Genomic DNA, 14,491 nt, shown 5'->3' on the forward strand with positions numbered 1-14,491 from the left:
GCGCGTCTGTATTCTCATTTCTTAATACGCGGGAAAAAGGAGTCATCCTCTTCCTTTCATAGCCTAAAACCCCAACCCCAAAATTCTCATCTTCTTGTCGAATTCATAATCTTTACAGCAATTTCCAGTGTATCGTATCATAATTATAAATGGGTATTAAGGTCAGTTTGAATCTTCAATTAGTGTTTGTTCCTCCAAGTTGCCACCATTGTTAGTTGCTTGCAATACTCTTTAACTGGTTGATTGGTGTAGGGTTTAACGAAGCTTTTGGTGGATAATGCCCCGAAGGCTATGAAAGAGCAGAAATTTGAGAGCTACTTTGGCCGCAAGATCGCCATAGATGCCAGCATGAGCATCTACCAGTTCCTTGTCTGTATTATTTCCATTCCTTTTTCAATTTCAATTTTTAAGTATATATACACGTGTATATATATGTAGGAGTTTTATTTGGAATGAGTTGGCTTCTTATCGAATGGTTGCAGATTGTGGTGGGAAGAATTGGCACTGAAATGCTTACTAATGAGGCTGGCGAAGTCACTAGGTATTTATTAACCGATTTTCCTCTCTCATTTCCCAATTCTTTTATTGAAATAGATTTTATTCTTTAAAGCATGCATTTTTTTTTTAATAATATCTGTTCTATAATTGTTAACGTGCTTTTTTTACCGCCTCTCTGTTGGCTCGATGTTGTAGTCATTTGCAAGGCATGTTTACTCGGACCATCAGGCTTCTTGAGGCTGGAATAAAGCCTGTGTATGATTCTCTTCTTCTTCTTTTCCTTTGCATTTTCAGTATAAGTAATGAGTTTTTTTAATTGTTTTTGTTACTTGAATGTCACTTGGTGAGTTTATCTTCTTCTAAATAACTTAGCGTATGTGCTTTCAGTTATGTGTTTGATGGGCAGCCTCCAGACTTGAAAAAAGTAGAGCTGGCAAAGCGGTACTATTACGGCCTATGCTTGTATTTCATTTTAATTTTCCAGCACTTACTATAATTTGGAAGTGTTGTATTGTGGTTACCAATAATGATGGTTTCCATACAAAACTTGCGGATAGTTACTCAAGGAGGGCAGATGCTACTGATGATTTGGCTCAAGCTGTGGAGGTATTTGATTATTTCTATCTTCAATAGTTTCTCACTTTTCTTTTGGAGGTTTCATTTTACAAAATGCTGTTGTACATTGTAGGCTGGCAACAAGGAAGACATTGAGAAATTCAGTAAGCGGACAGTGAAGGTTGGTTTTTTGCTCTAATCTCAGTCCCCAGCAGTAGTATTTGTGTAATCTCCATGGAGGTCACTATGGTCTTCTTGGGAAGTTGCATAGGGATCCTCTTTTAGACAAAGGTTTGGACAGCAAGATCATTTGCACCTCTAATTTCATAGGTGACAAACAAGCACAATGAGGACTGCAAAAGACTTTTAAAGCTCATGGGAGTACCTGTAATTGAGGTATTTTGCTCTTTGACTTAGTTTTACTGATTTGAGCTTTAGCATGTGAATATGGAAATAATAAGATATATTATATTTTAAAAATTTATATATTGTATGCAGCTGTATTATATAACAACATATTGATGCTTGGGGCTTTCTTTTTCTGTTTGTATAGGCTCCATCAGAAGCAGAGGCAGAGTGTGCTGCACTTTGTAAATCAGGAAAGGCATGTATTTTTCTGCCTCTAAATTTGGCAGTTTTTGGGTTCACTATATGTTTGCATGGCATTTGGTAAGGATCCATCTTGTTTCTAATGGCTGAAGAGAATGGATTTATCCTTTTGTTCTGGACTTGTGGGTTCAATTTTGTTGGGAAGACGTAGAATTACTCCTTTTCCTAAGGTTCCCTGAAACTGGGATTTGCTTTCATTTGATTTATTTCGAAATTTTCAAGTCTTCCAGGTTTATGCTGTAGCTTCTGAGGACATGGATTCCTTAACTTTTGGAGCTCCTAGGTTTCTTCGCCATTTGATGGATCCCAGCTCAAGAAAGATCCCTGTTATGGAATTTGAAGTTTCAAAGGTGCTCAGAACTGTGTGCGCTGGGAATTCTTTTTTGATATTTAATCCACTGTTCTCACAAATCTTGTTTCAGATTTTGGAGGAATTGAACCTTAGCATGGATCAATTCATTGACTTGTGCATCCTTTCTGGATGTGATTATTGTGACAGCATTCGAGGTATTAAGGATTTTTAATGACAGCTGTTCTCAGTGATGAGTGATCTTAATCAAACATATATGAGTTGAACTTATTAGCTGTAATCAGCTTGAAATTTTGATAAAGCATTCATTAATTACTGCATGGAAATCCATTCTTCAGGAATTGGAGGGCAGACTGCCTTGAAGCTCATCCGTCAGCATGGATCTATAGAGAACATATTGGACAACATAAACAAAGAGAGGTGATTTTATCTTTAACCTTAGTGCTGCCATTTTCAGTGGATGGACATGTATCATCCATTTGAAATGGAGGACCAATAATGCAGTTTGACTTAATATGATTTTTTCCCTTGTTAAAAGTGATAAAAAAATATATAAAATTTAGAAGTTATTGTCATTTTTCCTTTGTCAAATTATTCAGTTTAGGATAAAGCATGTAATAATATTTTATTGGGGAAGTATAAAAAAGAAATATAAACCCTGAAATAAAAATGAAAGCACATGATACTTTTTTATACTTTTCCTTTTTAATTATAATTATAATTTACTTGCTACTAGGGATTTTTTTAACGTTATGATACTACAGGTACTACTTTGACACAAATTGAATTATAAATGCTGAAGTGAAAATGAATGAAATCACAGGTTTTTTTTTTGTACTTTTTCCTATTTTATTTTCTGTTTTGGTAGTTGAATCGTCATGTTTTTTGATGAGGCTGTTATTCATGTTGCTAAAACTATTGGCTTGGCTAAATATCAGTTTCCTTGGAATCCTTCTATAGTTGGTTTTGATTTTCAAGGATTTCAAAAACTGGCTCATCTTATTAAGTGTTTTGTGTTGACAACTGCAAGTGGATGTGTGGGTGATGGTTTGTGGGAACTTAGATGTTCTTCAGGTTATGAAATTTAACATCCATGATATTTTTGTCTTATCAATACTTCTCAGCTGTATATTATCAGAAGTTAAGAGTATGTAGGTTTTGTAGAATGACCCTAATATTTGTCTGATGATCTTCAAGGACTTAATACTGTTCTTGGTTCTGCATTGATCATATTTCTTGCATGCTCAGGTACCAAATACCAGAGAATTGGCCTTATCAGGAGGCTCGACAGCTTTTCAATAAACCAATTGTCCTTGCTGATGAAGAGGTGCCTGAGCTTAAGTGGACTGCCCCAGATGAAGAGGTCATTTACTGTTTAATGAAAATGGGTTCAATAGTAATCAGGTGGAAGGGTTGGAAATTTTTTCTGGCATGTTGAATTAAAATGGGTTATTTTATCATTTTTTTGCAGGGTCTGATTACTTTCTTGGTGAATGAAAATGGGTTCAATATTGATCGGGTAACAAAGGTGGGCACATATCACAATTGCACAAGTCTCTGTGCAGGATTTCTCTGATGGGTCCTCTGTTTTAGGAAATATGCACACTGTTTATTGGTTTTCATTTTTTTAATTGTGACAGGCAATAGAAAAAATTAAAGCAGCTAAGAACAAGTCATCTCAAGGCCGGTAAGTAATGCTTAGCTGATTACAAATGGGGTATTGTATTTTCAGAAATTAGTACAAATAGTGACTAGTATGTCAGTTTAATTCAATTGTCTTCAAGGTTTTAGACTTTTAGTTGCACCTAATGTGTAAATTTATGATCCTTCCTTGGAGGAATGTAAAGGGATACATGTGAGAAAAGAAAATCAGCATTATCGGAATTTGGAATATCATCTGTGATTCCATTGGAGATTTAGCTTCACAGAGCACCCCCCCTCTCCCGATCACACACATATGACATGCCTGCTTCCTTCCCTTCTTTCCTGGTGATAGAGGGCTAATCATCCCACAACATTCACCATATCTTTATGATGATAATTTTGTGCGCCATTCCACCTTTCATTTTATATTTTCTGCCTGCAAGTCAGCTGTCTGGTTTAAATTGGTTTTCAAGAATGTTAATATTTTTCATTTTTCTGATTTATAGGTGTGAAACTGATTGCTTAGCTTGCACATGTACCATATTCAAACACTTCTCAATTTATAGTGTCTAAATTGCAGTTTTAGAAGCTAGGATGAACCTGCAACTCCTTGAAACTATAGTTTGATTGTACTTGCGTTATTTTTTATTTCACTGTCTGATCATGCCTTGTTCTTTCTTCTACAGTTTGGAATCATTTTTCAAGCCAGTTGCCAACGCATCCATACCTATTAAGCGGAAGGTATCATCCTATTGAGTACTTCCAAATATCATTGATTGGCATTATTTATGTATGTGCTTTTGGGGTTCATGCTCAATTAAATAGTCTCAATCCCAAATTAGCTGTCTGGACCTAGTTTTCTTGCTTTTCTGTTTAGGGACTTTCTGTGACCTTCTGGTGAATTATAGTGCGACATGATTTTGTACCACTTCTGCCCACATCATTTTTGGTTTGTGTCTTCTGTTTTTTACTCCTAGGTCCTATCACTTCTACTTGGTTTGCCATTCTTATTATATCCGCATATTCCAGTAAACAATGATATTTTAAAAGCAAAAAAATTCAGCAAGATTGACAGCCTGAAATTTAGCATTTTTCTAGGGAACTTGGTCTGTCCAAAGGACCTTGGACATTGGGTTAATTGCTAATAAAAATTATAGAGTTCTGGTGGCAAGGCAGGGTTTTTTTCTCGCTCACCCTAGATACCATTCCTAGCAGAGTGGTGGTTTTTGCTTATTGTCTAGGCCTGCTGGGTTGTTTATTCTTCTTTCACCACTTTCATCTCATTGAGCTTTGGTTCAGTCTTTCCTATGCTGATTGCACGTGTAGTTTCTTCTTTTCTAATGATTTCATTGATTGAAGAAGGTGCTTATGTAGGTGAAGTTGCTTTTTGCCCCCAGCTGGGAAGAGGGTAGGGTGAGGGTGGGATTTTAAGGATATGGTACGTTGGGGCTTGCTAATGAAGAGCTTTTCTAATCTCAGTTAATATAATAGGTCTACGCATTCCTTGATGGTGGTAACTTTGGCAAATCCAAGGAAACCATGGTGTTGTGCCCTTCCAGCTTATTCTGTTATTGTTCAGCTTGGAAAATTTGCACATCTAAACTTGCATTATCTAATTTGGTTATCTATGTTTCAAGGTGCTGCAAGCAAGAGTAGTTGCTAACCTTAAATAGTTTTTGGGCCTCCTTTTTCATTTCCAAAATAAATTTGTTGTAGTATATGATCCTTATCCTTTGCTTCTTATGGTCTTGAGAAACCTAAACTGATTAGCACTATAATTTCTTGGATACTGGATGACAGGAAACTAAATGTGTGCTTCAATCTCCTAAGCCAGCAATCAAGTCTAAAATTCTCCCTCTTCAAGTTTGTAATTGTTCTGTTCCCAAGGTCATTGGCAGCTTAAGCCAGCCAATTGTCTACCTGGAATCCAAGCTCTCCACACCATCCAGAGGTTTCTGTTTCGGTGGATGAAAATGAACCTGAAAACTCTAGTGAACCTTCAGAACCAATTTGTATTCATTGCTATTCCACGTGGCTCACTATTTCAGGCTACCAGCATAAAATTGTTGCATTCTTGCAAATAGAGACTACTTTCATGAGGAAAGCAAATTTTTATCAATGACTCCTAATTCTATCCAGTGTTGTAACTGATAGACACTATATTTGAATCATGCGTACAGATGTCTCTCATGGAAGGAATTGGTCGATTGCTGGTATTCATTTTTAGTTTTCATTCTTTAAACATTCTGTGACAGGAAACACCGGATAACAGGGGTAAAGAATCTAGTGGTAAGAAGTCCAAGGCTGGAAGTGGTAAGAAGAAGAAGTAGCTAATTTGATGAAACCTTATCAAACAAATGAATGTTAGGTAATCAGGTAAAAAGTTTGATTATGACACTGATAAGTTATTTGCCTGCATCAATTTTGTCTTTTCTTCTGAGCCTTGATTTCCAATTCATTTGTGGAGCAGTTACTGTTTCATGCGTGAGAAGGATGTGTACTGTAAGCATATAATGGTTATGCATGTTTTTGAAAATTGTTTCTAGTTGCAATTTTCCTGACAATGTTGTTTCTTATTGGTGTTATCAGGTTAGAAGTTTCTTGCTCAAAGGATGCAATAGTGATCTAAGTTTGCTGATGCATTTTGTAACTATCGATCTGGAAAATAGCAAGGTGTATAATATTTTAATGTTGTCCTGTAGGCCTGAGTTAGATATGTGGATCGTGGTTACTTTTTGCAGGCACGTTTTCCTCGTCATTTTTAACAGCAGACATGGATGTCTGCAACTCCTAAAGCACAATAGAGACAAATCATAATTAATTTGTAATTGTAATTATAATGATGCATAAATCTAGTTTTATCATTTTTTTTAATTTTTATTTTGTTTAAGGAATTTCTGAAGAAGATGAGAGTTGAATTGCCCAATATACCCTTAATGTTTTATATTATTTATCTAATAATATTTTTTATTTTAATTTAGTAATTAAAATTAATTGATATTTTATTCCTTAAACTGTTTTCTTTATATTTTTTATAGGCTTAAATATCATTTATTTTTAAAATTAAAAAAAAATTCAATTCAAAACAAATTAAATGATCAAGTTTAATTTATAATTTTGAAAAATGTAATTTATTTTTTTAACAAATAATATCCATAGTATCCCTTGCTTATTCTTCGAGAAATTGCATGCAGAAACTCTTAAGGAAAAGGAAAAAAATCAACTAGAGAATAAGTGACAAAGCCATTGATTTCTACCAAGTACCAAACCAACATGAGTCTCCACCTGCTTGATTAATTGTCCCTTCCACTGCAACTATCCTTATATTAACTATTGTGCCTGCTCAAACTGTAATGATTGATTGCATATAATAACATGGTTTACAACAAACAAACTTAATCATTCATTGATCAACTGAGCTGAGTCTGAAATTAAAACACAAATGATTATCACAGAGAAAAAGAGAGAGAGCCCCACAAAGAGTGGGTTTGGCTGTCCTTGGAGGAAGCCTTCTGTTTCTTTCTTCACTTTTCAAACATTCTACCATATCGCTGAACTGGCCACCACAAAAAAGTAACTTGGGGTTACCAGCTCAAATGAATACAAGGGCAAAAGAGACAACAACAATAATTCACATATATGCTTGTAATGGACTGATTCATGTGCCAATCGAGGTAGTTTTAAATTATAAAAAGTGGATGACTCTCAAATTTAAATATGCACATCTATATATTCTGAAATATTCATATTTATGGTAATAAAAAAAAAAAAAAAACTTTCCGTTTCAAAACAAAAAATTATTGGACTGATTCATGTATTTCAAATTATATTCATTTTATATTCAAAAGGAAAAAAATATGAAGAAACGTGTTTTACTATATGTAGATGTACTATAAATATAGTTCCCAACTTCACTCCTGTTCATCCATTCTAAACAAACCCTTCTCTTCTCTTTCATTCTTTTCCCAACTTTCTTTTCTTTTTCTCTGTACTCTTCTTTAATTGTAAACTCCAAAGAGGGAGGAGGGAGTGAAAGGACAAAAGAATCCCACGATCATTTCCACCATGAAGGCCGCCGTGGTGGTACTATTTGGTATTTTCTTGGCCTCTGTGATGGCTGATCCTGAGTTGCTTCAAGATGTCTGTGTTGCTGATCTTTCCTCTGGTACTTCTTCTAAATTCTTACATTCTTTAAGATTATTCTTTTTCTGATAATGGGTTTAGAAATTTATAATCTTTAATGGCTGATTCATGTGTTTATGTTTATTCTAAATCATTAAACAGCAGTGAAAGTTAATGGCTTCGTCTGCAGAGAAAATATCACAGCAGATGACTTCTTCTTCACCGGGCTAGCCAAACCTGGGCTAACCAACAACACCATGGGCTCTCTGGTCACTGCAGCCAGTGTTCAGAAAATTCCAGGCCTTAACACCCTTGGAATCTCCATGTCTCGCATTGACTACGCCCCAGGTGGTCTTAATCCTCCCCACACCCACCCACGAGCCTCCGAGATAGTCTTTGTCATCAAAGGCCACCTGGAGGTGGGCTTCATCACCACCGCTAACGTTCTGATCTCAAAGACCATCAAGAAGGGTGAGATATTTGTTTTCCCAAAAGGGTTGGTGCATTTTCAGAAGAATAATGGCAAGGTATCCGCCGCCGTAATCGCCGCCTTCAACAGCCAGCTTCCAGGAACTCAAGCTATAGCAGCCACATTATTCGCTGCCACACCCCCGGTTCCAGACCACGTGTTAACCAAGGCCTTTCAAGTGGGAAAAAAGGAGATTCGGAAAATCAAGTGCCGGTTGGGTTCAAATAAGTAATTAAAGAGTGTATTGGGCCATTCATTCACTTGAATCTGTTTTTCAGTTCATTTATGGGATTTGTCCTTCCTAAATATTTGATTTTATTCTAGAAGAGTAAATTTAATAAGACTCTGAATTTTATATAAATATAATATGATTTCACAAAGTTAAAGGGAATCGAATGTTTTTTAACTAAAAATTACTACTTTTTGTAAAAGAAGAAAATCCAAAAATTGTGCCTAAGAAACCAAGAAGAATTAAAATTAGGGGTAGACTTGGTGGATGGCTGAATGGTTCTTGTCTATCAGTAAATAGATAAAATTTGTCATTTTACACTACGGATAAAATCTTTCATCAAGTTACGATAAATGGGGACCAACGGTCATCAACAATAATTTCAGATCATCATGCTATATGACCGTTGGGCTCATGGATTGGATTGGATTCATTCTGTACCCTTTAAATGGGGCCCTTCACAGGTTTTGTCCTGCCATATTTTACTTGCCTTCACTGTCTTTTTCCGAAAGTGAAAGGCTCTCATTCAATTGGAAAAAAGAGGGCATTTTTCTTTCATGCTTTACCAAAGTTAAAGTGACAATACATGAGTGAATCATAAAGAAACAAAAGAAATGTGACTTGTCAAAGGGAGGCCAAACTGGATAATTTTGGCAAGATGCAATATCATTTGCCTTTGGAATATTCTCAGACCAACTAAAGGATTTGTTAGCTCTTCATTAAAATCTAAGCAGGAACATCATTACTTCAGTAGAATTCAGTCATTGTAATCTAAGATGAACATGGACATGTCTGCTAACTATTTACCCATGACTTGGTTCTTCCTGTAGATCACCATGATTAGAAAAGAGATGGGGTCACGCACTTTAAGAAACATACATGGAAGAGAAATGGCAAAACTGTCCGAGGGGACATCTTACCTATGGTCGAACAGGTCAACATCGACGACAATCATCACCATATTCCTCCATTCTACAAACAGACAGCTTCAATCATTTTCTTCTCCTAAGAACATGAGATTGATATGGCCCCGTGAAAATGTAGATCAAGTATGGCAACGTCAATCAGGGATCCAAATGTTCCTACATTCAACAAGAACACTAATTCTTGTCTTGTTTCCCTCCAGTTTCAGTATATCTCTGAGCTTCTTCTATATTAATATATTCTTTCTGGTTTCAATATGGACGACAAAATACTCTACTCTCATGCAGTGATATCTTGGTTCAATAACAAAAATGACATGTACAAAAATATGAGTAAGGTATGAAATTTATCAAAATTTTTCATAAAAATTTGCATGTCCACACACTAGAGGAAGTGAGTAGAAAACTGCAACTCTTCCCCGTATAATCAAGAAAAACATGTACTTCAACTTCACCTTCACCTTCTCAGAACCTGAAAATAGTCTAGCCAAATGTGAAAGTCTACTTTGATGAAGTAGCCTGCCTGCCATCTGGAATTGCAAACAGAACTACAGGCTTTGAAGGTCTAATAAAAGGAACATCACATCTAAAGTAACCCTTCCTCTCCAACTGCAATATCTCTCCACGCTTCAAATTTCGCATGTTAGAATCCCCTAGTGCTGCAGTCTCCCTCTTCGTACATGGGTTAAGCACATCAAGGAAATTCTCTCCTTCTTCCAGCTGCATCCACAACAGTTAGAAGCATCAACCCTTAAGTCATTTTCATCTACCAAAAACCACCCAAATGCTCAGGAAAAAGCCAAATGACTTCATGAAGTAAGATGCCAGTACCCAGTAGCGTCAACAAATTATCAACAACAAAATGCCTCTAGTTAATTCCCATACACAGTATCAGCTTGAACATAACCACTACACAATGTTGCGAAGCTCAACTCAAAACAGACTCCAATAATATTTGTGGGAGAGAGATGAATGAGATCTTCTGGTTCAAATAGGAAAAGGGAAGAAAAAACTTTCTAAGACAATATTATCAGAATCTTCAATCGAAACCCTTATACAACTATAAAATAAAAATAAAATTTTACCTAACATAACATAATTAAAAGGATATAAAAGGACATAAAAGCACTTGTCAAGAAAAACACCACAACCACCTACAGAGAAGATGCACAGTATACCACAATAGAATCAGATTTTTCCCCCTTCCCCAAAATCTGCAGGTGTATAAAAAAGGAGAGGCAGGAAAAAAAGAAGGTTGGTGGGGGGTTCCTTGCATCACTACCTACATCTATTAAGACTTATTAATTTGTATCACTACAAACCAATCCTACTGCGAAGAATAAGTTTAGAGAAGACCATCTAAATAGATGGTTGATGAGAATAATAATGAATAGAAACATAAATTCTTTACAGAAATCACAGAACTTGGTGCACTTAACATGTTAAGATTGAAGGATATAACATGGACACAGAATCTGAAAACCGAAGGCAAGGAATAGCAGACTGAAGGTCCACGTAAGTTTTTCAAAAGTTTTTTTTTCTAAAAAAAAAATGATCTTCAAATCAACACATAAATGAACTCATTTTCCAGGACACAAACTTAAAAGTGCCCTTAGGCAAAGAATTACCTTCTTCTTTGTTATCAGATAGTCAAACTCCATCAGCAAGATGTTAACTAATTCAGTTGTCTCAGGCAGCCAAGTGAGCTTCAATTTTGTTGTCTTGACAGATCCTTCAAGATGCAAAACTCCAATCAACTGTGTAACATTTCCACTCTCATCCTTCACAATTTCCTTCACTCTGGCATTCCCCCAATCCATTAAGGTTACTTCCTCATTTTCTGCGATGCATTTTGCATCATCATATTCGATCCATATCCTCTTTGTGTAGGTTGTGGCCTTCTCTCCAGCACCCTCATGCTTCTTGTGTCTTGGTATGATGCGAACAAATGGATTCTCAGGACCATTAGTCAAGGTCAACAAGACACGCCTTTCTTCAATAACTGCTGTATGTCTGGGACAAACAGGATCTATGATTTTCTTATTGATTGTCCAAAGTTTGTCCCATTCCATGAGGTTGAGATTTTTTGATGCCCCCTGAAACAGCATGGACAGAGAAAATAAAGTTCACGAATGTAGAGGCCTTTCCCATAAATTAAGATAATGAATCTAAGAGCATGAACTTGCAGATTTGGAAGGAAAATGCAAAATATGACTCTCAATTTGGCTTCCTAAGCAAATTTATAGCCAACAAAATCATCAATCTAAAAAACAATGTGGCATGCAACGAAGAGTTTTAATATAGATAAAAAATAGAGCAATCCCAGTTAAACTGATATACTCAGATTCACAAGGCAGGTTTTTGGGCCTTTGGCTACAATATTATTTAATTAAAACTGTCTTCTTACAACAATGGGTGCAGTAATTTCGCAGGGGTCATAAACAAGCATCATAATAGAAAGAAATGAAGCCATGGATCATACCTGTTCAAGAATAAATTGTACTAATGCCTCAACTTTCAAACCTCTGCGCACAATTCCTTGGACAGTTGGAAACCGAGGATCATCCCATCCATCAACCTTTCCATTTTCCACAAACCAGCGAAGATTACGCTTACTAAGAAGTGTATAAACCATGTTCAACCGGCTAAATTCATAAATATGAACCTTTCTAACTCCCAAATCCTCTTGGATCCTGTGATATTGAGCATTTCGATCATGGTACTCACTTGATCGAAGAGCATGAGATATACCTTCTATAGCATCAACATAGGGACAGGCAAAATCATATGTTGGATATATATTGTACTTGGACCCAATTCTATGGTGAGGGACAGGATTGCAACGATAATAAACAGGATCTCGAAGGGATTTGTTTGGGTCTTGCATGTCTAACTTCCCCCGAAGACAGCACTGCAAACCCCTCTCTGATCCTTTCATCATTTCCTTCCACAATTTTAGATTCTCCTCCACACTATTGTTCCTACATTTTGATTCAATTCCATCCATTCTTTCTTTCTGCATTTGCTCACGTGGTGTGTCATCAATATAAGCTTTACCCTGCCTGATTAACTCTTCAGCCTTTTCCATCAACTTATCAAAGTAATCTGATGTATGAGTAACTTTTTTAAATTTGATGCCCAATGTCTCAATATCTTTCAGAAGATTCTCCACAAATTCACTGCTTTCTTTTGCTGGATTTGTATCATCAAAGCGAACAATCAGCTCACCTTGGTAACGATGAGCAAAATATTGGTTCAATAATGCTGCTTTTGCATGCCCAATGTGAAGAAAACCACTGGGCTCTGGAGCAAATCGTAGGCGCACCTTCCCGATTTCAGCATCTGGAAGATCAACTTCAGATGTTCTGCTACCTACCTTTCCCTTTTCAGATATATCTCCATTAACAACCTGTTGCTCTTTCGGTTTAACTGTTGTAGGTTTTCCCACGCCTCTTTTGCCAACATATGTTGTTGTGACTTCATTCAAGCCATCGCTATATTCTGTAAATATAGAGTTGAACCAACGTACTAGGTTTGGGTATTTCTTTGACTTCCTCAAACTATCCCATCTCTGCCCAGTTGCTGCAAGGAATAGAGTGTTACAGATCTCTGGAGAAAATTTGTCAAGCAACAAAAATTTGGACATTTCAAAACATAAATTGATAAAATGAAAATGGCTCATTATAGCACATCATATTACCATATCACATGATAATAAAATTTAAATGTTTATTACAATTTTCTATGCCCCTCTAGGTAAAAATGAAAAATGAAAAATGAAATCAACCATCTATACATAATTCAAAGGTGTCAGTCCCCAGCAGCCCAAATAAAAAAATGCAATTGGACAGAACACCAATGGCCTAAAGAAAATAGCATTACATAGGCCTCTACAACAAACAAGGTTTTTTTCTTTTTTCTTCTTTTCCTTGGTATTTTAGGATTGTTGTCAAAACAATTAACGTGTACCGTGGAAAAAGTTGGAAATTGCTAATGCTTCACAGTGCAAGTGGCGTAGATGCTCAGCAATGAATGACAAAGTAAAATAAGTGACAGGTGATAACTGAAGCAAATACCTGCTAGACCTGACCAAATCGCCATGTCTGCAATTGATAAACAATATCCAACCAGAAAAGTACGCTTCTCCAAATAACTATCAATACAAGTACATGCATTCTCGAATTCAGACCCTGATGAAAGAATAGAAGAATATTCCAGCCACTCATCAATCTGGAAGCGAACAAACACTAATCAGGCATTAGCATAATTGAACTATAAAGAAAATTTCCAAAGCAGCATAGAAAATCGAAAGGCCCACGCACACACACAAAAAAAAAAAGAGAGAAGGAAAATCACCTGGCTAGATTGGAAAGCGTCTTGTCCATAGAAGTTGGGAAGGCTAGCAACCCGACCAATGTAGCGAAGAAGCACGTAGGTACCTTGCAGTTTCGTCCTACAATACAAGATCAGCTGGGAAACAAGCAAAAGCGATAGAAAATTTGTAAGGAAAAATGGAAGAGAAGCTACCCATCAGAGAAGATAAAAGTGGGAGGGGAAGAAGAGTCGGAGGTGATAGTAGGCGTAGGAAGAACAACGGCAGCAACCTTGGAGGAGGCAAGAACTGAAAGCGGAGGACTATCAGCTGCAAAGGACAGCTGTTTTATCTCCATTTTCCGGGAGCACCTGCACCGTTAAATAGCCTGAAAAACAAAAACTGAAGAAAAAGAAGTGAGATTGGGTACAAAAGAGAAGGTAAAAGCAATAGGAAAAATGCAAGAAGAAGAAGAGCAGCCAGACGAGACCTTCGTAGAGTGAAGCAAGACAAGACAGAGAGAGAGAGATAGAGAAAGGGGTCTGCGTTAAAAGCAAGGAAAAGGGGAAGGCCTCAAAGTCGAGGACGGTTTCAGCCCGTGATTGGGTCTTGAGGCCCGCAGTTTAATGTTCGTCAAACCAAGGGATCCAATTGGATTGAGAGCTTGTTCTTGACCAAAGAAGCTAAATCAAAGTTTGAGACTTTTTGATAGAGATTTCTTATTCAAAATCTTTTTGCATACCTCAAACTTGCTCCTTACATTCAATACTTAAATCCTATTTAGAGATGAACTAGAGCTAAATTAGACTAACTAAACATT

General features: G+C 36.5%; 3 protein-coding genes across 6 annotated transcripts; 2 read left to right on the forward strand and 1 right to left on the reverse strand.

The window, feature by feature from the left end:
• On the forward strand, positions 1 to 6,490 carry LOC110622995 (flap endonuclease 1). Of its 2 annotated transcripts, none has more exons than XM_021767789.2 (17): positions 1 to 161; positions 253 to 369; positions 483 to 541; positions 694 to 753; positions 886 to 939; positions 1,056 to 1,104; positions 1,187 to 1,234; positions 1,384 to 1,449; positions 1,607 to 1,657; positions 1,893 to 2,012; positions 2,085 to 2,169; positions 2,311 to 2,392; positions 3,221 to 3,335; positions 3,444 to 3,500; positions 3,613 to 3,659; positions 4,303 to 4,357; positions 5,417 to 6,490. In XM_021767789.2, exons 1-17 carry the CDS (start codon positions 150 to 152, stop codon positions 5,585 to 5,587), a joined length of 1,248 nt encoding a protein of 415 aa, XP_021623481.1. In that variant the 5' UTR covers positions 1 to 149; the 3' UTR covers positions 5,588 to 6,490. The 2 variants fall into 2 exon arrangements, with proteins under 2 accessions (XP_021623481.1, XP_021623482.1); XM_021767790.2 differs by having other exon boundaries at positions 5,872 to 6,490.
• Positions 6,491 to 7,378: 888 nt separating this feature from the next.
• Positions 7,379 to 8,565, forward strand: LOC110622997 (germin-like protein 5-1). Of its 2 annotated transcripts, none has more exons than XM_021767795.2 (2): positions 7,379 to 7,781; positions 7,901 to 8,565. In XM_021767795.2, the coding sequence occupies exons 1-2, from the start codon at positions 7,682 to 7,684 to the stop codon at positions 8,437 to 8,439; spliced, it is 639 nt and encodes a 212-aa protein (XP_021623487.1). In that variant the 5' UTR covers positions 7,379 to 7,681; the 3' UTR covers positions 8,440 to 8,565. The 2 variants fall into 2 exon arrangements, with proteins under 2 accessions (XP_021623487.1, XP_021623488.1); XM_021767796.2 differs by having other exon boundaries at positions 7,500 to 7,781; positions 7,904 to 8,565.
• A 1,128-nt stretch (positions 8,566 to 9,693) lies between these two features.
• On the reverse strand, positions 9,694 to 14,306 carry LOC110622993 (glutamate--tRNA ligase, cytoplasmic). Of its 2 annotated transcripts, none has more exons than XM_021767785.2 (7): positions 14,162 to 14,306; positions 13,887 to 14,073; positions 13,716 to 13,812; positions 13,436 to 13,589; positions 11,842 to 12,941; positions 10,988 to 11,455; positions 9,694 to 10,079 (listed from the first exon to the last, which is right to left on the reverse strand). In XM_021767785.2, the coding sequence occupies exons 2-7, from the start codon at positions 14,027 to 14,029 to the stop codon at positions 9,861 to 9,863; spliced, it is 2,181 nt and encodes a 726-aa protein (XP_021623477.1). In that variant the 5' UTR covers positions 14,030 to 14,073; positions 14,162 to 14,306; the 3' UTR covers positions 9,694 to 9,860. The 2 variants fall into 2 exon arrangements, with proteins under 2 accessions (XP_021623477.1, XP_021623479.1); XM_021767787.2 differs by having other exon boundaries at positions 13,887 to 14,059; positions 14,162 to 14,296.
• Positions 14,307 to 14,491: the final 185 nt, after the last annotated feature.

This window comes from Manihot esculenta, chromosome 9, assembly GCF_001659605.2.
Source record: "Manihot esculenta cultivar AM560-2 chromosome 9, M.esculenta_v8, whole genome shotgun sequence".
Classification (NCBI taxonomy): Eukaryota; Viridiplantae; Streptophyta; class Magnoliopsida; order Malpighiales; family Euphorbiaceae; genus Manihot; species Manihot esculenta.

Coding starts and splice junctions, on each gene's coding strand:
- LOC110622995 (XM_021767789.2), top strand. Junction 1,235..1,383: donor TCAGTAAGCGGACAGTGAAG/GTTGGTTTTTTG, acceptor CTAATTTCATAG/GTGACAAACAAGCACAATGA. Junction 4,358..5,416: donor CCATACCTATTAAGCGGAAG/GTATCATCCTAT, acceptor ACTGGATGACAG/GAAACTAAATGTGTGCTTCA.
- LOC110622997 (XM_021767795.2), top strand. CDS start 7,682: ATGAAGGCCGCCGTGGTGGTACTATTTGGTATTTTCTTGGCCTCTGTG. Junction 7,782..7,900: donor TGTTGCTGATCTTTCCTCTG/GTACTTCTTCTA, acceptor ATCATTAAACAG/CAGTGAAAGTTAATGGCTTC.
- LOC110622993 (XM_021767785.2), bottom strand. CDS start 14,029: ATGGAGATAAAACAGCTGTCCTTTGCAGCTGATAGTCCTCCGCTTTCA. Junction 12,942..13,435: donor GATTTGGTCAGGTCTAGCAG/GTATTTGCTTCA, acceptor TATTCCTTGCAG/CAACTGGGCAGAGATGGGAT. Junction 10,080..10,987: donor ATCTGATAACAAAGAAGAAG/GTAATTCTTTGC, acceptor TTGTGGATGCAG/CTGGAAGAAGGAGAGAATTT.